Genomic DNA, 22,344 nt, shown 5'->3' with positions numbered 1-22,344 from the left:
ACACGATTTTCCACAAAGCCTTTCCATCAGACGAAAGGATAGCAAGGCTGAGGAAGGTAGCAGAACCTTTCCTCAGACGAGAAGAGCTTCCAGCCCAACTGTGGTTACGTCTCTTAGGCCATCTATCATCTTTGGTTCGTCTTGTTCCAAACGGCTGCCTCAGGATGAGATGCCTTCAGTGGCGGCTGAAGTCACGATGGAATCAGGGAAACGATTCCCTGGACTTCCTAGTTCCCATAGGACCTTCGGAACGGGCGGATCTTCGATGGTGGCTGGACGACGAGAACCTACGGAAGGGAGCAGATCTTCTCGTCCTTCCCCCAGATTTGACTCTGTTTACGGACGCGTCAAATCAAGGGTGGGGGGCCCACATTCTGAACCAAAGAGCCTCAGGCCTTTGGTCAGAATCAGAAAGGTGCCTCCACATCAACCTGCTAGAATTGAAGGCTGTTTTTCTGGCTCTTCAACAGTTCCAACAAACCCTGGCGGGCCACTCCGTGGTGGTGATGAGCGACAACACCACAGTAGTGGCTTATATCAACAAGCAGGGAGGTACCTTCTCGCAACAGCTATCCCATCTTGCAGCAGAGATTCTGAGATGGTCCGAAACCCGCTCGATCTCACTGTCAGCTCGCCTCATTCCTTGCAAGAGGAATGTCCTCGCCGACAGCCTCAGCAGGGCGACGCAGATAGTGAGTACCGAGTGGTCTTTGGATCCTCAGATAGCCAACAAAGTCCTGACTTTGTGGGGTTCCCCGACTGTAGACCTGTTTGCGACAGCCTTGAATTTCAGGCTGCCCCTTTACTGCTCTCCAGTTCCGGACCCCAAGGCTCTCTGGCAGGATGCATTTCAACACAGGTGGGACAACATGGACGTTTACGCCTTCCCACCTTTTTGTCTGATGAGAAGGGTGCTCAACAAGGCCAACCTCTCCATGACTCTCATAGCTCCGCTATGGCATCTTGCGGAATGGTTCCCGGACCTTCTGCAACTCCTAACGGAACCCCCAAGAGAACTCCCTCCACGTCACGAGCTACTCAGACAACCACATTGCAACATCTTCCACAAGGCCGTAGCTTCGCTTCGGCTTCACGCCTGGAGACTATCCAGCGACTCCTCACGGAGAGAGGATTTTCTCAACAGGTTGCGGACAGGATGTCTCGACACCTGCGAGAATCCTCTGCCAGCGTCTACCAGGCGAAGTGGAAAGTCTTTTGTGGTTGGTGTCGTGGAAGGGGTATCTCTCCGCTCGATGCCACTATTCCAACAATAGCGGAGTTCCTTGTATATCTTCGGGAGGAAATGCGCCTTTCGGTCTCGGCGGTGAAAGGCTATCGCTCAGCCTTAAGCTTAGCCTTCAGGCTGAAAGGAGTGGATATTTCCTCTTCGTTGGAAATTTCTCTACTCATACGCAACTACGAGCTTACTTGCCCCCAGTCGGAAGTCAGACCCCCCTCCTTGGAACGTGGTTCAAGTGCTCAGGGCTCTGAAAAGAGCTCCCTTTGAACCATTACGCCAGGCGTCTGATCGCCACCTAACGTGGAAGACGGTGTTCTTACTCGCGTTGGCCTCGGCCAAACGAGTAAGTGAACTTCATGGTCTTTCCTACGACGTTGCCCATTCAAGGGGATGGGGGGAGGTAACGTTCAAGTTCATCCCTGAGTTCATTGCTAAGACTCAAAACCCTGGGGTGTCGGATCCAAGATTCGACTCCTTCAAGGTAACGAGTCTACGTTCTGTAACAAGTGACCCAGACCATCTGTTACTGTGCCCAGTCAGGAGTCTGAGGCGCTACCTCAAAAGAACAGCTGCAGCCCGTCCTTATGTGCAAGCTTTGTTTGTGAGCACAGGGAGGACAAAGAGGAGGGTCACCAAGAACTCCATCTCTTCATGGATTCGCAAGGTGATAAGCAGCACCTTGAATCCCAACTCTCCTCCGTCACGTCGTCCCAGAGCTCACGACGTCAGGGGTGTTGCTACTTCCCTGGCCTCCAAGAGAAACTTCTCTTTGACGCAGGTTCTACAAGCTGGGGTCTGGAAACGTCAGACGACGTTCACAGCCCACTACCTGCAGGACGTGACCCACAGGAACCTCGATACGTTTTCTATCGGTCCTGTGGTGGCTGCACAACAGCTGGTCTAACCTCAGGCTCCTTATTGGACAAGTAGCAGAAGGTTGAGGGCATTGTTACCCGGTTTTAGTCTGTGTGAATGAAAGAGTATGTCTGGCCCTTACTTCTTTCTTCATTCTCCCCTCTCTTGGGGATAGCAGCATCCAGGTCTTTGCGCAGCTGACCTCAACCTCTGCAGGTAAACCATGCTTCCTTGTGCTCCTAGTATTAGTCTTAGTACTGTCATGTCCCTCATACCCTGACGAGGTGGTATTAGGAACGTCCTAGCCTAGAGTTCCACATAAAGAACTCCAGGTCAACTTCCTAGGACGAGTCACGTTATTCTCCTTCACACACATCCTAGTAGGCCGCACGATGGTCAAGCATGACAACGTGCGAGGGTTAGGGACTCCTGTTCCTTGAGTTCTACAACTCGGAATTGGAGTCCCCTGGTAAAGCCGAAGCCAGAAGGCTGGGGACTTTCCGCCCTTCCTAAGGGTAAGTCACCCCATGTAAATAGCGTGGTTTGTATTAGGTTATGGAACAAATGACAAATTTCGTAGATAATTTGTATTTTTCCTACCATACAAACCTTGGCTATTTACGCAAATGTTACCCGCCAGCCCTGACCCCCAAGTCAAGTCCTACCTTTAAGTGAATTGAGCTATTCACAGTGTGTGAGGGGGGGGGGGGTAGCTAGCTACCCATTCCCTACCCCCTGCTTACTAGCGAGGGGGTAGTTAACCCTCGTTAAAATTTAATGGCTCGTCATTTCAGCTCCGCCAAAATAATACCCCATGTAAATAGCTAAGGTTTATATGGTAGGAAAAATACAAATTATCTACGAAATTTGTCCTTTTGTGTTGTCAATGGTACCAGTAGATTGGGTTTGTGCATGTATTGTACCACTATACAGTATAAGGGTAAGGGAGATGTGCATGAGTGTTGTAATTCAAGAGGTATTAGTTTGTTAAGCATAGTTGGAAAAGTGTATGGTAGAGTAATGATTAATAGGATCAAGGATAAAACAGAGAATGCAATCTTAGAAGTACAGGGTGGTTTTAGAAGAGGTAGGGGTTGTATGAATCAGATTTTTACAGTAAGGCAGATATGCGAGAAATATTTAGCAAAAGGTAAGGAGGTGTATGTTGCGTTTATGGATCTGGAGAAAGCGTATGATAGAGTTGATAGGGAAGCAATGTGGAATGTGATGAGGTTATCTGGAGTTGGTGGAAGGTTGTTGCAAGCAGTGAAAAGTTTCTACAAAGGTAGTAAAGCATGTGTTAGGATAGGAAATGAAGTGAGTGATTGGTTTCCGGTGAGAGTGGGGCTGAGACAGGGATGTGTGATGTCGCCGTGGTTGTTTTACTTGTACGTTGATGGAGTGGTGAGAGAGGTGAATGCTCGAGTGCTTGGACGAGGATTAAAACTGGTAGACGAGAATGACCATGAATGGGAGGTAAATCAGTTGTTGTTTGCAGATGATACTGTACTGGTTGCAGACACAGAAGAGAAGCTTGGCTGATTAGTGACAGAATTTGGAAGAGTGTGTGAGAGAAGGAAGTTGAGAGTTAATGTGGGTAAAAGTAAGGTTATGAGATGTACGAGAAGGGAAGGTGGTGCGAGGTTGAATGTTATGTTGAATGGAGAGTTACTTGAGGAGATGGATCAGTTTAAGTACTTGGGGTCTGTTGTTGCAGCAAATGGTGGAGTGGAAGCAGATGTACGTCAGAGTGTGAATGAGGGTTGCAAAGTGTTGGGGCCAGTTAAGGGAGTAGTAAAAAATAGGGGGTTGGCCATGAATGTAAAGAGAGTTCTATATGAGAAAGTGATTGTACCAACTGTGATGTATGGATCGGAGTTGTGGGGAATGAAAGTGATGGAGAGACAGAAATTGAATGTGTTTGAGATGAAGTGTCTAAGGAGTATGGCTGGTGTATCTCGAGTAGATAGGGTTAAGAACGAAGTGGTGAGAGTGAGAACGGGTGTAAGAAATGAGTTAGCAGCTAGAGTGGATATGAATGTGTTGAGGTGGTTTGGCCATGTTGAGAGAATGGAAAATGGCTGTCTGCTAAAGAAGGTGATGAATGCAAGAGTTGATGGGAGAAGTACAAGAGGAAGGCCAAGGTTTGGGTGGATGGATGGAGTGAAGGAAGCTCTGGGTGATAGGAGGATAGATGTGAGAGAGGCAAGAGAGTGTGCTAGAAATAGGAATGAATGGCGAGCGATTGTGACGCAGTTCCGGTAGGCCCTGCTGCTTCCTCCGATGCCTTAGATGACCGCGGAGGTAGCAGCAGTAGGGGATTCAGCATTATGAAGCTTCAAGTGTGGTGGATAACGGGGGAGGTTGGGCTGTGGCACCCTAGCAGTACCAGCTGAACTCAGTTGAGTCCCTTGTTAGGCTGGGAGGAACGTAGAGAGTAGAGGTCCCCTTTTTTGTTTTTGTTTCATTTGTTGATGTCGGCTACCCCCCATAATTGGGGGAAGTACCTTGGTGTATGTATGTATGTATCAATAAATTTTTAATCTTTTGATGACTTGATTAACCAGTAAACCTTTTACCCCCCCCAAAAAAATTGTAATTATTGCTGGTATAAGATCAATGAATTTTTTTTAAAATTATCACCGGTACAACAGGAGAAATTATTTTTTTTCTTTTTTAATTATCACTGGTGCAACAGGGGAAACGTGGTTGTCGACGAACGTCCCGAGGAGTGCGCGGATTGGGAGGAACAGAGATGGGTGCCAGGCGCATCGAGAGACACGGATCTTCTCATGTACCTGCGGGCGGCGCGCTCCATGGCAGCATTTGCTGGGCTTTGTGATGGCGGGTCCACCACGGATGGTTGCAACGCGGCGTCTCGTGACGACACAACCATTAACGCTCTAGAAATGGTAGGTTAGCACTTAAAGTCATACAGTAAGATCTTTTATATATGCTACATGGATATTATTATGGGAGAAAGGTCCTATGGGGTTGTAACGTAATTATTTATGTATAGAGACATTTTATGCACATGCATTTATAGAAATATTGCAGGTTTTATTGATAATTAGTTATTTTATTTATAGTTTGTTCTCTGAAAAGGTTTTAAAGTTAAATTATCCCCGAGGTTTAAAAAATAATACTTGGAAAAACTGACTTTATTTTTGTTTGTTTGTTATGATGCATATTTTAATAACAGAAATTTCACAGCTCCATAACAGTGACTACGACCATGGTAAAGCTCTTCAGGCTCTTGTCAAATGTCCCGTCCCCGATGGAATAGAAAAGAAATGGTCAGAGGAAGAAAGAGTAAGTTTCCTTAGCATTGTACCCTCAGTAGTAAGTGAATCACTATTTCTGTATTTGGGATCTGTAGATTGTATTGTATAATTTTTGATAGGTATGCAGTAATACTAGGCATGCAGTTAATTCTAATAGTAAGGCCATCTCCATCGTGTGGTTCAATACTACACAGTATTCTAGAAGTTTTATTCTAGCTGTGACCAAGCTGTGGAATGATCTTCCTAATCGGGTAGTTGAATCAGCGGAACTTGATAAGTTTAAACTTGTTGCAAATGTTTTTTTTATGTTGAACAGGCTGACATAAGTCTTTTTATAGTTTATATATGAAATACGGTATCTGTTTTAATGTTATTGTTTTTGAAATATTTTATTTTAATTGTTCATTACTACTTATATCATTTATTTATTTCCTTCCCTCCTTTCCTCACTGGGCTATATTTCCCTGTTGGAGCCCTTGGGCTTATAGCATCTTGCCTTTCCAACTAGGGTTGTAGCTTATCTAGTAATAATATTGATAATAATAGAATACTGTAGACCAAAAGAATATACTTAACCCTTTTACCCCCAAAGGACGTACTGCTACGTTTCACAAAACCCATCCCTTTACCCCCATGGACGTACCAGTACGTCCTTGCAAAAAACTGCTATTCGTATTTTTTTTTTTTTTTTTGCATATTTTTGATAATTTTTTCAGAAACTTCAGACATTTTCCAAGAGAATGAGACCAACCTGACCTCTCTATGACGAAAATTAAGGCTGTTAGAGCAATTTAAATAAATTATATTGCAAAATGTAAAGGGTTGGAAAGTTCCAAATAGCCTGGGGTTAAATGGGTTAATATCAGTACAGTGTCTTTGTTTATTTTTAGTCAGATGAATGTTGCTGTGTTTAATAGATGGAATGATGGGAGGAAGACGAGGGGATTAAAAATCTTAACGGTGACCTAAGAGGAAAAGTATTTGTTACAAAATCTTTTATTATAGCGTGGGAAAGATGTTGTGGGGTGACCTCTTCTAGGAGAAGGACACTCCAAAATCAAACCATTATTCTCTAGTCTTCGGTAGTGCCATAGCATCTGTACCATGGTCTTCCACTGTCTTGGGTTAGAGTTCTCTTGCTTGAGGGTACACTCAGGCACACTTTTGTTAAAGTTTTTATAGTTTATATAGGAAATATTTATTTTAATGTTGTTACTGTTCATAAAATATTTTATTTTTCTATGTTTCCTTTCCTCACTGGGCTATTTTCCCTGTTGGAGCCCCTGGGCTTATAGCATCCTGCTTTTCCAACTAGTGTTGTAGCTTAGCAAGTAATAATAATAATAATATGTAACAGCTGGTGTGGCAAGAAATGCTCAGTATTCCAGTATGCATATTGAGGGTTTTTGATGCCTGGTATGTACAGTATTACTGAGTTAAAATGATGAAACAACAAATTGAATCGGATTCATTTTTCTGTAAGAGTATGGAAGCCATTTGTTAAAAAGGAAAGAAAAGTTTGTTGTATTAACTTTCCAAAGCACTTGATCCACTAAGTTTTTTTAAGATAATCCAATGCCTTAACATCAATACTTTGTGTGAGTACCTGAATTTCAATCAGTGCTAAGGATAATTATTTTCAATCGGATTGCTCCTAGAATCTTTTTTATGAAATATTTTTTTGGGGGACAATGCACAACAACATTTATGGTAAAACATTCAACGAGTACCCGAGTTTCAATGGATGCTGAATGATAACTATTTACAATCGGATTGCTTCAAGAATTTTACTCATGAAATGTCAGATATTCTTAGTTTATACGATCAGTACAAAAAGGGGTCGGGGACACAAAGGGTTGCACTGGGTAAGGAAAAGCGCGTCGAGGTGTTATCGCGACGCGACCAGAAAACTTACCGGAGATCGAGACCTGAGCAAGTATGCTCTCTGCCCCCGGGTCGCCTCGTGGCGCGTATCACTCCGCCAGAGGTTACCCCGCATAGAAAACGGGAGTAGGGTAAACTACACAAAATTCTGGTCAGTTGGGAGGAGATCCCAGATACTCCTAAGAAAGTAGTTCGAGGTAAGTACTGTTAGGGAAAATACAAATTACTTAAAATTTGTGATTTCATTACATCAATCTCGTTAATCTTATCCTGTTTATAAAAACGTAACTTTCGTGACACACCTGGTGGGAGATAAGATTTGTAGCTGTAGATTCTACAACCTTGTATTATTTTTATTACTAGCTAAGCTACAACCCTAGTTGGTAAAGCAAGATGCTATAAGCCCAAGGGCTCCAGCAGGGAAAAATAGCCCAGTGAGGAAGCGAAATAAAGTAAATAAACGATATAAGAAGCAATGAACAATTAAGATAAAATATTTTCAAAACATTAACAACATTAAAACAGATGTATAAAAACTATAAAAAGACTCATGTCAGCCTGTTCAACATAAAACATTTACTGCATGTTTGAACTTTTGAATTTCTACCGATTCAACTACCCGATTTGGAAGATCTAGCTAAAAGATATTGCGTCCAGTCTTTTGGAAGTAGACTTGAATAAATATCAACGCTGTCTTCTATTGTGGTTGAATGGTTGAGGACAGTCAGTCAGTGTTACAACCCTTAGGAATTGTTACAACCATTGGGGTTGTTATAAAAGTTCTTATTATAATTGTTGTCAGTAATAAATGTAACTCAGTGCTAAAGGTCAGCGGAAACAAACACTCGAGAAAACTTAACAATATTTAATACTTAACAATTACAAAATTTAGATCAACCTTGTCAGATATGACAAATAACATAACATAACCCTTTTACCCCCAAAGGACGTACTGGTACGTTTCACAAAACACATCCCTTTACCCCATGGACGTGCCGGTACGTCCTTGCAAAAAACTGCTATTTACAATTTTTTTTTACATATTTTTGATAATTTTTTGAGAAATTTCAGGCATTTTCCAAGAGAGTGAGACCAACCTGACCTCTCTATGACAAAAATTAAGGCTGTTAGAGCAATTTAAAAAAAAGTATACTGCAAAATGTGCTTGAAAAAAATAACCCCTGGGGGTTAAGGGGTGGAAAATTCCAAATAGCCTGGGGGTAAAAGGGTTAATAACAAGGAAGGACAAATACCAGTCCTTTGAATCACACTGGATTCCCTAAAGCTAAGAAGCTGAGTCCTAATAAAGACAGGAGAAATAAGTTATTAATAATAAACTTAGTTGGATCCAGAAATTTTGCTGGCCAGACCAAGTATTACCCGAATACTAATTTCAAGAAAGAAGGAAGACAGAGTAAATAAAACAGGAAAACCATTATAAATCCTACCTATCAACACAAAACTAAGCACACAAAACCTTGCCTATAGTAGACCTACTGGACGACATTATATAGTCACGACGCAAGTATAACAAAATATATGTATGTATATATATACATATAAATATTCCTCCTGTGCCCGCGGGGACATAAAAACAATTACAATAGCGCCAACGTATCCCTGCGTGTCGTAAGAGGCGACTAAAAGGGACGGGACGAGGGGGCTGGGAACCCCCTCTCCTGTATTTACAATCCTGTGAGACATCATCAAAGAGATGGAGCTGTGGGGAGAGTGACTGCTCCCCGCACTTTTGTTTCTTTTGTTTGATGTCGGCTACTTCCAAAACTGGGGGAAATGCCTTGGTATATGTATGTATGTATGTATAAAAGATTAAATAATACAAAGTTTATATAGTTCTCCTCACTTCAGTGGATGTATTAGAGGAGAGACAAAACTAGGGCCGTGATCCACTTGCCATAACAGCTATCAGGACAGGTCCTGAACGCCAGAGCATAACCATAAAGGGAAAGCAATCCCAAACAAAAATCAGAGACACTCTGCCTTACCTGGCGTCGGCCTCCCTACAGGCCACCTCATGAGCTTGCAAGCTCCCAAAACCACAGGAGCTCATTTGAGACGAAAGTGCCAGAAGGAAGCGACGACACCAATTCCCAGGGAATTCCTCCTCGTCAGGGAAAGGCAGAACTGGCTCAAGTCCCAGGTGCTCTTCTGCGAGTCTCTACTCGGAGTACACGAGCCGCAGGTCGAGGCAGGAGACACTCGAGTCGCAGGTGACAAGAGAACCTGCAGACAACAGATCAAGGCGAGGATCAAAAGCGTAATCCAAAGAATCGTCGTCCAAATAAACTTCCAAATAATCTTCATCCAAAGTCCAAATCAGTATGCTGCTCAAGGTATGATATCAGGGGAGTGCTCAAGCTCGAGCTTAACTCTGTCCGAGCACCAACGTCCAGACATCAAGTCGCGTTCATAAACACTCGTATATAATAAAAAAAAATCTTTAAAACGATAGTTAGGTAATATAAACAACTGGGGAGGAGGCGCATAACCACACTGAGAATTGTTAAATTACGCACTTTACGCTAAACACTTACAATGACTAGACAACGGACACTTAAATTTCAAAGATAAAATAAACAAATGCTCTTACAAAACAAAGGCTATTCTGCCACAAAATTATTCTTAAAAACTAGTAATTAAACCTAGAAAAACAAGGCTGATCTAGACTTTCTAATAGTCAGGAAAGTAAAAGATAAGGAACTAGCTGACCAAAGCTTCCGAAAAGTCTTGGCAGCCTCTCTTAGTCACCTAGCTGCTCCTATTGTGTAGCTTCATATTGTACATTTCTTTCTGCTTCCCTTCTTTCATCTATGTCCAACCCCTCTCAACTCTTGCCCCCATCACAACTTGATACTGAATGGCCTCCAGAGCTTCAGTGCTCAAGTTCTTTACACCCATCCATCCAAGACACCGGAGCTTAATCATCCAGGAAGTTATGGAGAGATCAGATTGGAGGTACAGTATCTTATTTCACATCTGATCTAGTGAAGGGAAATTTAAACATCATCGCTGTGAATTATTACGATGAGTCTTGTAATGGAAAAAATCGTATAAGGCGATTCTCAAATGAACATTGTGTAAAAGAACAATACTAAGGTAACAATAATGGATAATATTGATTTACAGTACTGTAATACCTGTTTGTATGTAGATTCAACGTACAGTACGTCACTTCTAACTTTGTCTGTACGTAGGCTCAACATGTCACTTCTGGCTTTATGTCTATATGTAGATTCAACATAAAACACTTTTGACTTTGTCTGTACGTAGGTTCAACATACGTCATTTCTGCTTACGATTTCCAGCTGCAAAAGTGAACAAATAGCCCTGTTTCATGTTGCTAATGTTGTCTTGCTTACTGTACTGAATTAAATATTGTTTTATTCCATTATTTCACTATGAAATTTTTATACAATATCTGAAATTTCTGATTTCAGTTGGATACCAAATTTTGAGAGATCTTCAAAGCTGATTGACCACTCACGTTCAAATTTAATTTTCTCCAACAGAAGCGATTCATGAAAGGTTTGCGGCAGTACGGCAAGAATTTCTTCCGAATACGCAAGGATCTCCTGCCTCACAAAGAAACTGTAAGTATTATACCACGGTAGTTTTTTCATTTGCAATACCCAAGAGATAATCACTGCAGAATGCACAAAACTTTGAGATATCATCCTATGGCATACACTACTCTACTTCCATTCAATTCTGAGGGGAATTTGTCATGGTTTAAATTGTAAGCCTTTATTGAGTCTCTTTTTATAGGTGATAGATCTATTTTAATGTTCTTCTTAAACTTCTCTTGTAGTTTTTTCTTATTTCCTTTCCTCACTGAGCTATTTTCCCTGCTGGAGCCCTTGGGCTTATAGCATCCTGCTTTTCCAACTAGGGTTTCAGCTTAGCAAGTGATAATAATCATATGTATGACAGATGTTTTAATGTTGTTATTGTTCTAAGAATATTTTATTTTAATTGCTCAATACTTTTCTTATTTACTTATTTCCTTTCCTCACTTGACTATTTTTCCATTGGAGCCCTTGGGCTTATAGCATCCTGCCTGTTCAACTGTGGTTGTAACTTAGCTAACAATACCAGTTATCTTCTTATTCTCTTCCTGTTATTGGACCCTTTCTTTCTGAGGTTACAGCTTGAGTAATATTGATGATACGAATAATGTTATGTACCAAGTGAGGCTTGTTAAACAAAGCAGATTGATGCAAAGTAATTTTTTATGAAAAGTCAGAATGAATCATCATCTTCTGCGCCTGTTGACGCAAAGGGCCTCAGTTTTTGCCAGTTGTCTCTATCTTGAGCTTTTAAATCAATACTTTGCCATTCATCATCTACTTTATGCTTTATAGTCCTCAGCTATTAAGGCCTGGGTCTTCCAACTCTTCTAGTGCCTTGTGGAGCCCAGCCAAAAGTTTGGTGAATTGATATCTAGGGGAGTGTAAAGAGCATATCCAAACCATTTCCATCTGTCCCTCACCTTGATCTCGTCCACATGACACTCGAGTAATCTCTCTTATAGTTTCATTTCTAATCCTGTCCTGCCATTTAACTCCCAACATTCCTCTGAGGGCTTTGTTCTCAAATCTACAAAATCTGTTTGATATTGAAACAGTAAAAATGAATATGACATAAAAAATGAAATTTGAAATTGAATGTATGATTTTCACTAATCTTATCCAAGATTCATATGCTATTACCTCCGGGAAGGAAGATATTCAACAATTGCTCTGAAAATATAAGAATTTATTTCCCTTTCTTTGTAGTGGTCACAGACCACCATAAGATTTTCCTCCTAAAGTTGAGAATTTTGAGGAGTCGCCTTATTTTAACAATATGGGATAAAAACACGAGAAGTGGAAAATGAAGGTAAAAGGGAGTGTCATGAGAAAGTGTAATTATAGCATAAAAAATTGATGATGGAAGCCCACTTAAAGAATGGATATGAAACTATGTTTGGTAATATCAGGGAAGGGTCATGGAGAAGGACAGATATGGTATTGAAATCCGTATGTACAAAGGTCATTGGAATATGAGACAGAGTTTTTGAGCTGATGACAGATTTCATTTAGGGAGAAAATAGATATATATAGTTTACTGTAAAGTGAAAAGAGGCTGGGGAGGCATTTGCAAACGTTTTGCAAGGCCATTACTGTATAAGATTTTCATCACAGCAGAGGGAAAGAAAGAAGATAATCTGCATAGAGCCTCAAAAAGTAAGGGAAATATATTCATGGAGCAAGTTACAGAATACAAAAGATGAAATTTGATAAATTAAGATTGAAATTAAAGTGATTCTGGAGCAATGGAGGCATTGGTTATGAAGTATCTGGATGTAGAGAAATAACATGATTGTATAGATCTTGGTATAATAGAGGGCCCAATAGAAAATGAGCTGAAGGGTTCAGTGGGCCCTCTGGAAGACAGAAATTGGAATTTAGACATGGTGGAAATAAACCAAAGGCTTTGCTTGTCAATTAAAAGCAAAGGGGTTGTGCATATAAACAAGCACTACACTGTATTGTATCGTTACATGTTCTATTTTTTGTATCTCTATGAACAGTATGAAGAAATTGCAGAAAATCAACTGTTATTGAAATGCTTTGACACACTGTTTTTAAAATTCTAATTATGAATATATAGATATGTAAGTAATTTTGGTGATTGTAGTGATAGTGTAAGATTTTATGAAACTTAACAAAATATTTAAAATACTTTAGTTGAAGAATTGATCAGCTATCTTTGGTTTTGATGAAAATTTTTCGGCTTTTTCTTGAACAAATGATACTTACAAATTTTAATATTCTAGAGCGATTTGGTGTGCTTCTATTATCTGTGGAAGAAGACTCCCGCTGCAGCCGGCCAAAGACCCCATCGACGGCATCGTCGACAGAACGTCTTGAGGAGGATAAGAACGCCCAGAGCTCAGCGGAACACGGGACCCAGCGATCCGCTGGATCCGTCCTCGGCGTCGGAGAAGGACGACGATTCGGACGACTCGGATTCCAAAGACCGCCAGGGGTATCATTGCAGACATTGTTACACCACATGTAAGAGAAGTTGAATTTTATTGATACATGAGTTTAATGTTATATATGCTCGTCTTGAGTTTATTCTACTTTATTTTTCTCATTTTTTCTTGTTATTTGAATTGCTTAAAATATGTTCACAGTAGCACTATAAAGGAAACATCGAATAGTTGAACTTCAAAAGTTCAAACTTGCAGCAAACTTGACATAAATCTCTTTTTATAGTTTATATAGGAAATATTTGTTTTAATGTTGTCACTTCTTAACCGTTTTACCCCCAAAGGACGTACCGGTACGTCCTTGCAAAAAACTGCTATTTATATTTTTTTTTTGCATATTTTTGATAATTTTTTTCAGAAACTTCAGGCATTTTCCAAGAGAATGAGACCAACCTGACCTCTCTATAATGAAAATTAAGGCTGTTAGAGCAATTTAAATAAATTATATTACAAAATGTGCTTGAAAAAAAAAATAACCCCTGGTGGTTAAGGGTTAGAAATTTCCAAATAGCCTGGCGGTAAAAGGGTTAAAATATTTTATTTTAATTGGGCTTATAGCATCCTGCTTTTCCAACTAGGGTTATAGCTTAGCTGGTAATAATGATGATGATGATAATAATAGCAACATGTTGCTGTGGAGTCCACACCAAGCAATGTATAAAAAAAATCAGATGAAAGTAACCAGGAGTACAGATTCATATATATAAATATATAAATACAGTATATAAAAATTATTGGAATAAGATAAATGATAAACTGATAATTACAAGACGGTCAGAAGGATTGCTTTGGTAGTTATTTTAAAAGAGTCATACATTTGCACTCTACCTTAGGTTTTATAAGAAACAAATTACTGTACCAGGATTGAAATGGATGCACAACAATAACTTCGTATATTGACAAGTTAGTTTAGGACTAAGAAATTTAGACAGTACCCCGACATCTTCCGCAAAGTTACAGTTTCCTCTGAAATTTAGACAGTACCCCGACACCTTCCGCAAAGTTACAGTTTCCTCTGAAATTTAGACAGTACCCGACATCTTCCGCAAAGTTACAGTTTCCTCTGAAATTTAGACAGTACCCCGACATCTTCCGCAAAGTTACAGTTTCCTCTGAATTTAGACAGTACCCCGACATCTTCCGCAAAGTTACAGTTTCCTCTGAAATTTAGACAGTACCCCGACATCTTCCGCAAAGTTACAGTTTCCTCTGAAATTTAGACAGTACCCCGACATCTTCCGCAAAGTTACAGTTTCCTCTGAAATTTAGACAGTACCCCGACATCTTCCGCAAAGTTACAGTTTCCTCTGAAATTTAGACAGTACCCCGACATCTTCCGCAAAGTTACAGTTTCCTCTGAAATTTAGACAGTACCCCGACATCTTCCGCAAAGTTACAGTTTCCTCTGAAATTTAGACAGTACCCCGACATCTTCCGCAAAGTTACAGTTTCCTCTGAAATTTAGACAGTACCCCGACATCTTCCGCAAAGTTACAGTTTCCTCTGAAATTTAGACAGTACCCCGACATCTTCCGCAAAGTTACAGTTTCCTCTGAAATTTAGACAGTACCCCGACATCTTCCGCAAAGTTACAGTTTCCTCTGAAATTTAGACAGTACCCCGACATCTTCCGCAAAGTTACAGTTTCCTCTGAAATTTAGACAGTACCCCGACATCTTCCGCAAAGTTACAGTTTCCTCTGAATTTAGACAGTACCCCGACATCTTCCGCAAAGTTACAGTTTCCTCTGAATTTAGACAGTACCCCGACATCTTCCGCAAAGTTACAGTTTCTTCTGAAATTTAGACAGTACCCCGACATCTTCCGCAAAGTTACAGTTTCCTCTGAAATTAGACAGTACCCCGACATCTTCCGCAAAGTTACAGTTTCCTCTGAAATTTAGACAGTACCCCGACATCTTCCGCAAAGTTACAGTTTCCTCTGAAATTTAGACAGTACCCCGACATCTTCCGCAAAGTTACAGTTTCCTCTGATAATTACAGTAAATATGAAATTCTTTTTCAGCATCCCGTGACTGGCACCATGCGGGCAAAGACAAACAGCTCCTTTGTTACGAATGCCGAATCCACTTCAAGAGGTATGGGGACCTACCCGTCATTACAAACCCTCGTGAGCCTCCCCTCGGATCCGGTCGTCCGCCTCCGACGCCTACCGAAGAAGACTTGCGGATGAGAACGAGGACTCGCGCCAAAGAGATCAGCACACGACATCGCGCTGCCAGACGCTCGCGTGCAAATACTCCCGATATAACCGACGAGTGTCCGACTCCCGACCGAAGGACTCCGGATAGAAGGACTCCTGATAGGAGGACCTCAAGGCATTCTTCCTCTCCAGCACCAAAGAAGGTCAGATAAGACTTCAAAAGGAAGTTACATATACTTTTGCAGCCATTCATGTAAAGTTATTTTATATATAATATGCAGGTTGAGTCTTCGTGCTTGTAGTTATTTCTGGACATTTGCAGTTGAGAGCATCAATATAGTATTTGATATTGGGTCTCATAGAATTCTGAATTTGACAGAAATGTCTACCATCACTCAATTTTTTTTTTTTATATAAAAGGTCAAGCATTTTTGTTTTGTCTTAGAATAGTGTTGATTGGGATGTCCCGTATCAAGTGAATTCTGTTCACCAAAAATTATTTTGAGATTTGCAGATTTTCATTGATGAACGTTCACAGTTACTTTAAAATATTATTTTGAAATTTGCCCTTTTTAATTCTGGAATATTTTTGGTTCCTGAAAAATGTTAAATTTTATTCAAGGTCGAAGATAAAAACGGTCCAAGATTGAAACGTAGCCGAGGTCCCGACGAAACGTCACGTCCCTCCACTCCCAGCAAACGGAAGCGAAATGGGGATGATGTGAGTTGTGTATAGTTTAATCTATTGTTGGAAAAATTAACTTATATTTAATACACTACTGATTTGGGGTAATGTATCCGTGATCATATAGTTGACCTAATTTTTTTTTTCCAGATATCGGGTCTTAGTTCAGAAGAAAGCTCCGATGAAGGTGATGGGGGAAGCGGTGATCCTAGTTCACCATCATCTGTTGCCCCATCCACGCCAACACCGCAGCTGCACACCATCCCTCCTCCGCAACCTCCCAGCATTTCCTCCATAGCGGCAATTCCTACCACAACTATAGCAACCATCACTTCTTCCGCTCCGTCTGTAGTGTGCACAGCAGTTACAACTAGTGCGATGGTTATCACTACCACTTCAACCACGACCACTACTTCTGCAGTAGTTACAACAGACACAGTTGCTGTTACAAATGTTTCCATAGCAACACCTACTCCAGTATGCCCTTCACCCCCGCCTACAGTCCCGCCTCACATAATATCTGCTTCGGCCGGCATCTCGTCCTCTCCTCCTCCTCAGGCCCCACCAACCAAAGTCAGGTCCATAATTCCTCCAGGAACTTTAAGGCCTATCTCAAGCTCTCCCTTGCCCACTATAGCTCCCACAACAACCTGTATAGTAACTGCTTCACCCTCTCCAGTACAGCCTACATGGGCAGGTGTGGTGCAAGGTGCTCTTTCACCAGCAAATGTCCCCAGGTTATCCCCTGGAAGTTTAGTGCCTCCTCCAGCCCACAGCGGACCTACAGTACAAGCGCAAGTGATTGGTCGTCATTCGATTCCAGCACCCTCTACTCCACCAATAGTTTCTAGTAATATAAAACCTTTAATGATATCTTCTGCCAATACAACACCAGTAAGTGGTATTACCAGTCAGAGTTCACCAAGGCCGCCTATTGTTTCTACCTCACGTGTTTCTACGGGCCATCAGATTGTGAATCCTGGCATATCAAGACCCTCTACACTGACTGTAGTAGCTCCCGTTGCTTCTGTCGGTCTAGCTGTATCGTCACCAATAGCACCGACTACTGTGACAAGTGCATCAAGACCTATATCGAGTGTCGCCTTGGAAGAGCGAGGGTCTGTAGTGAGAGCTCCTGTGAGTGGCGTACCTCACAGTGTTCTTGTTGGTTTGCCAGGGTCATCACCTAATGCCCAAGATAAATCTATGAAAGTTAAACCAGAGCCTGAAATGCGGTACCCTACTGGTATCCATCCCGTAGTGCGACCACCCTCTGTTCATAGTTTTAGTCAGGCTGGGCCAATTCCTCCGAGTAATTCGGTAACGCAAACATCACCCAGTCCTAGTTCCATGTCCAGGGGTAGCCCAGGTCCGGGGCTTTATCCAATAGGTATGCCTGGAACTCCGCCGGCATCAACGACTGCGCCGAGTATATCCTCAAGACCGCAGCATCCTCCCATGCCTGTCATACCTCATGGAATGTCATCAATGCCTTCTTATCCTGTTATACCTGGAATGATTAAATCAGAAGTAAAGAGAGAACCGGAAAGTTTACCCAAGCCTGAAAAGTTGAAGTATGAACCCCTGCCCTTGCCAATTCCATCAAGTGAAAGCTACAAAAGTGAGCCGGTGAAATCCGAGATAAAAGCAGAAATTAAATCTGAGAGGGGCGACAAACCCGAAATTATAGCAGAGTTTAAACCTGAACCGCGACAAGAAATAAAACCACTGCATCCATCGGGTGCAGGTCTGCCCCTTGGTGTATCACCTTCTGCTCTTTCACCATTACCTCATCATCTGGCTAATCCGGCTTATCCTTATGCGTATGCAGCTTACGGCTATCATCTACCAATGCAATACCAGTACGGAGTTCATCATCGTCCCCCGCCTCATAGACCCCAGTCTCCTTCTCAGAGGCCCAGTAGTACAGGCCCTGCTCCTTCATCACCAGCAGTATCTAGTACAAGCAGGGCTTCACCAAATCCTATTCCTGTGAATATCACATCTGGTACTGCCACTGTTACTACCTCGTCTACCAATACAAAAGTATCGGCAACCCATTCATCTCATACACCTCCACATCTAGGACCCCCAATGTTTTCTAGTCGTTCTGGGGCTCCTCCTCCTCATCCTCCACACCTTTCGTCTTCTCCGCACCTTTCGTCTTCTCCAAGTAAACTGTCGTCTAGTCAGCCTTCTACAGCACCGCCACCTGGCTTGCGTCCTGTATCGTCCGGAACGGGACTTCCAGGGTTATCCGCACCAGTTTCCGTGGCTCCCCAGCCTTTACCAACACCGCCAGCTGCTCATACAGGACCTGTTGTGAAACCTCCAAGCATACCTCCCAGCTTAGTTCAGCCTTCTCTTGGTGCAGTTATTCCACCTCCAACAACTCAAGCTTTGCCCGCAACAGTACCGCCAAGTCATCCGGCATATCCTGGCGGCCCTGCGGCTTCCCTAGGGTCTGGAGTTCCTACGCACGATGGCGAAGATCATGATGACGGGGAGGATGATATCCCATCTCATAGGGAGCCTTCTCCTGAACCCAAGATTGAGGACTCAGAATTTCACAGATCCGAAAGTGCAATGTAAGTTCAAGTATCTGGTTTTATTATCTAAGGGGTTTTGATAGTAGTAATACTGTATCTGCTTTTTGATGACTTATTTGAGATGTGTTATAATTTTTGCTATGAGTAATCTACATTCTCTGGTTATTGTTTTGCTGTTTATATAGAATCTTGTCAGTATATATTAATGATTTTTTTTTTTCTATTTGAACTTGGGAGTTATTTGTTGAAGTTTATCAAGAAGAAAACATTCATTTAATCTTTGAGAAAAGAGAAAAGTACTCATTTCTAAAGAAAACCTTAACTTGCGCCAGGTGGGAGTCGGGAGATTTTCGTATCAAGTACCGTCACAATTTAAAGCTGTTACTTTTTGTGATCTCTTATAGAGGAACACACTAGGTATTTTATTCTAAAAATTCATTTTCAATAAACTAAGAATTGTTCACCAATGCATCCTTTAGATCCATTGGTTGGTATTAAATATTTACTTTTGCTTTTGCAAGTTTTGTGTTGCCAACGTATAGAATGCTCTCCAGTTTTAACCATGGTACAGTATCTGTGGTAAGTTTCTTTAAGATTTATTTTAATTCAGTTTCTATCAGGATTCAACTCTGCTTCAACATTTGAAAAAAGTTTATTGACAACTGACATCACTGCTTTTGTGTAACTGTTGCCAGTATCATTGACTTATACAGTAATGATATTTTTGTTAAATCTACCTCTGTGTGTAGTCCACCTTCCTCATCCCCTGGTTCATTTTTATATAACCGACCAAATATGTTAAATTGTTAAGTATTGTACATTAAAATTCATTTATGAATAGGGCCAAACAAGGGAAAAATGTTAATCATCTTTTTAAAGATAATAAGAAACAGTTTTCCGAAAGGTAAATTTATAAGTATTCATCAGTTTCTCTAGATGCAAGCGCGCGCACACACACACACACACACTCTCTCTCTCTCTCTCTCTCTCTCTCTCTCTCTCTCTCTCTCTCTCTCTCTCTCTCTCTCTCTCTCTCTCTCTCTCTCTCTCTCTCTCTCTCATATATATATACACAAGGTTCAGGAGATACATTTTGGTCATGTACAACATTAGAGGTTTAAGTCTTCTGGTTAGGTTCAATAATGTTTACTTGAACATGCCATTCAACAGATTTTTACGACACTGGAATAGAGGAGACTTCAATTCTTGTACTCGTACCGACCTGACCTTCAAGCCTGTGCCCAACAGCCAGTTAGCAAGGAAGCGCGAGGAGAGGCAAAGGAAGCAAGCGGAAAAAGAACGAGAGGAAAGGGAGAGAGTACAGGTATTTTGGAACAACTTTAGTGTTTCTGTGGTATCGTTTTGTTTTGTGTTATACGAGATGATGTTGGTTGCGTGGTTTGTGTTTAAGAGCTGGGTGATATATAAGGATGAGAAGATTCTATTATGCAAGATGTCAGATGGTTATGTGGTTTGATTTTCGAGCTGCTTGAAATATGGTTAGAGTTTTTGAGCTGCGTGATATATGGTTTTGAGTTATTGAGCTGTGTGATATATGGTTTTGAATTTTTGAGCTGCGTGAAATATGGTTTTGAGTTTTTGAGCTGCATGAAATATAGTTTGAGTTATTGAGCTGTGCGATATATGGTTTGAGTTTATGAGGTGCATGAAATATGGTTTGAGTTTTTGAACTGCATGATATATGGTTTGAGTTTTTGAGCTGTGTGATATATGGTTTGCATATTTGATTTCCTTTATATATAAAGATGAGAACACTGTCAACTTTGATTCCCAATTTTGTTAATTCCAGAAGAAGGCAAGTACGCCGGAAAAACGAGACACGCCTAAGCCATCTACTTCCAGCGAAACGGCATCGTTGTTCGATCGCATCCAGCCGGCTAGAAACCCACAAGATACTCCTGCTCTTGCAAGACTAGGGTAAGAGTCCTGTCTGTCTTTGTGAGCTCTGCATTCTGTGGTCTGTGATCTTTCATCCTCTACATCCTGCATGTTTATTGTTTGAGATTTTTCTTTCATTTATCTGGACTTTTTTTAACACTGGTTTGGTTTATGAGTTTTCTAATACATCACTGATGTTTCTTCCTCCTCCTGATTTATTGTCTTTAGTCTCATTACCTGTAGAGAAAACAGGGATAAGTTTACGGCAACCTTTGCGTCAATAGGTGTAGGAGATGATGATTTTGATTATGCATTCACTGAAGGGAACACATTTCTTTCAAGGTTAGAATTAAAATACTGTTCAAATTCAACGAAATTTTAATGGGTAAATAATAGCATAACTATTTTTAATCAAGTATAGTGAGTTTAAAGACAATGCAGTACACAGAAAAGAAAAAAATAACTTTTTGATGATTTTCTTATCTCTACACATTAGCCTACCACAAAAAAGAATAAAACTTGGATGATTTCAAGAAAATCTGAGGAATGAATATTTATTCAAATATTTGCCTTATTTTCCCCTGAAATACTTTTACAGATAAACTATAATTAGTATGCAATAGATGTCATCACAAAATGCTTCTCAAGCATGGGAATAATCGTTTAATTAAGAAACAGAAAAGCCTGCGATATCTTTAAAAAAAAAAAAGACAATGCCACAAGAATCATGAAAGAGTAACAGTGTAAATTTCATATACTGTACTTCGGAGTGAAAATTTTTGCGATTAGGTAAAGTTGGTCGGTCAAAACGCCCCAGACGTATAGTTTTTCTAATCATATCTGATGGATTGTATTCGTGAGTATCTTTTTTACTAGAATTTTTCTCTTTCCTATCGGGATTTTGATATCAAACTTCATATAAGAATGCTAAATAGATAATGCCATAAGTGGCATACGTAGCTATAGAGGAGTTAAAAGTACTGTTGAACTCTACTGTGTTCTTTGGTTCAAGATATATATTCCAAATTCTCGAATGTAATGACTCCTATTCTAAATCAAACCTTTTATTTATCATTTCATCTATAGTCCATTTCTTTTAGCGAGGAAGATTTGCACCGACTCGCAGCGGTGCCCTTTTAGCTCGGAAAAGTTTTCTGAATGCTGATTGGTTAGAATTATCTTGTTCAACCAATGAGGGATCAGTAAACTTTTCCGTGCTAAAAGGGCACCCCTACGAGTCGGTGCAAATCTGCCTCGCTAAAAGAAATGGACTATAGTGTCAGTTTATCGCAAATAGCCTTCGTAGCTTCCATTCGTTATGGTGTCAAATGGAAGTGTGCTTTTATCGACTTTAAAGGGGGCTTTTAACAGTGAATTAAGGCCCGATAAAAGTATTGAGATTCACAACGTCTGGCACAAAGATCAGTATTGAATCTTTCGTGGTTGGATGTAAGATGGTAGAAATTTGAAACAGTATTGTTTCTCATTTCAGCTGCAGAGGTGCTCCCTTTTCTATTGTTACAGACATGAAAATGATACTTGTACATGGTCCATTAGTTTATTTCTTCAACCCCTTCCAGTTCTTATCTTTTTACTTTTGTAGTTCATTACCGTCATCACTGTCTGCATCAATATATTTCCGTTTCACAACACAAAGACCTTTACCGAGCCTCTTTGAAACGTAGTTCACAAACCCTGCATTCTTCACCTTTACTGTGTGTGGATCT

At 40.9% G+C, this 22,344-nt stretch overlaps 1 protein-coding gene across 1 annotated transcript in view; it reads left to right on the top strand.

The window, feature by feature from the left end:
* Positions 1-22,344, top strand: part of LOC137636394 (arginine-glutamic acid dipeptide repeats protein-like) — a 116,906-nt gene that overhangs the window by 46,642 nt on the left and 47,920 nt on the right. Inside the window, 9 exon segments of the mRNA XM_068368816.1 lie at positions 4,794-5,007; positions 5,309-5,407; positions 10,794-10,874; positions 13,103-13,343; positions 15,347-15,687; positions 16,107-16,205; positions 16,320-18,757; positions 19,889-20,042; positions 20,529-20,656. Of these exon segments, the coding sequence (XP_068224917.1) occupies positions 4,794-5,007; positions 5,309-5,407; positions 10,794-10,874; positions 13,103-13,343; positions 15,347-15,687; positions 16,107-16,205; positions 16,320-18,757; positions 19,889-20,042; positions 20,529-20,656 (3,795 nt within the window).

Source organism: Palaemon carinicauda, unplaced genomic scaffold (genome assembly GCF_036898095.1).
Source record: "Palaemon carinicauda isolate YSFRI2023 unplaced genomic scaffold, ASM3689809v2 scaffold286, whole genome shotgun sequence".
Classification (NCBI taxonomy): Eukaryota; Metazoa; Arthropoda; class Malacostraca; order Decapoda; family Palaemonidae; genus Palaemon; species Palaemon carinicauda.
Note: the sequence above shows the minus strand (reverse complement) of the source record. Positions and strands in the feature narration are given on the sequence as shown.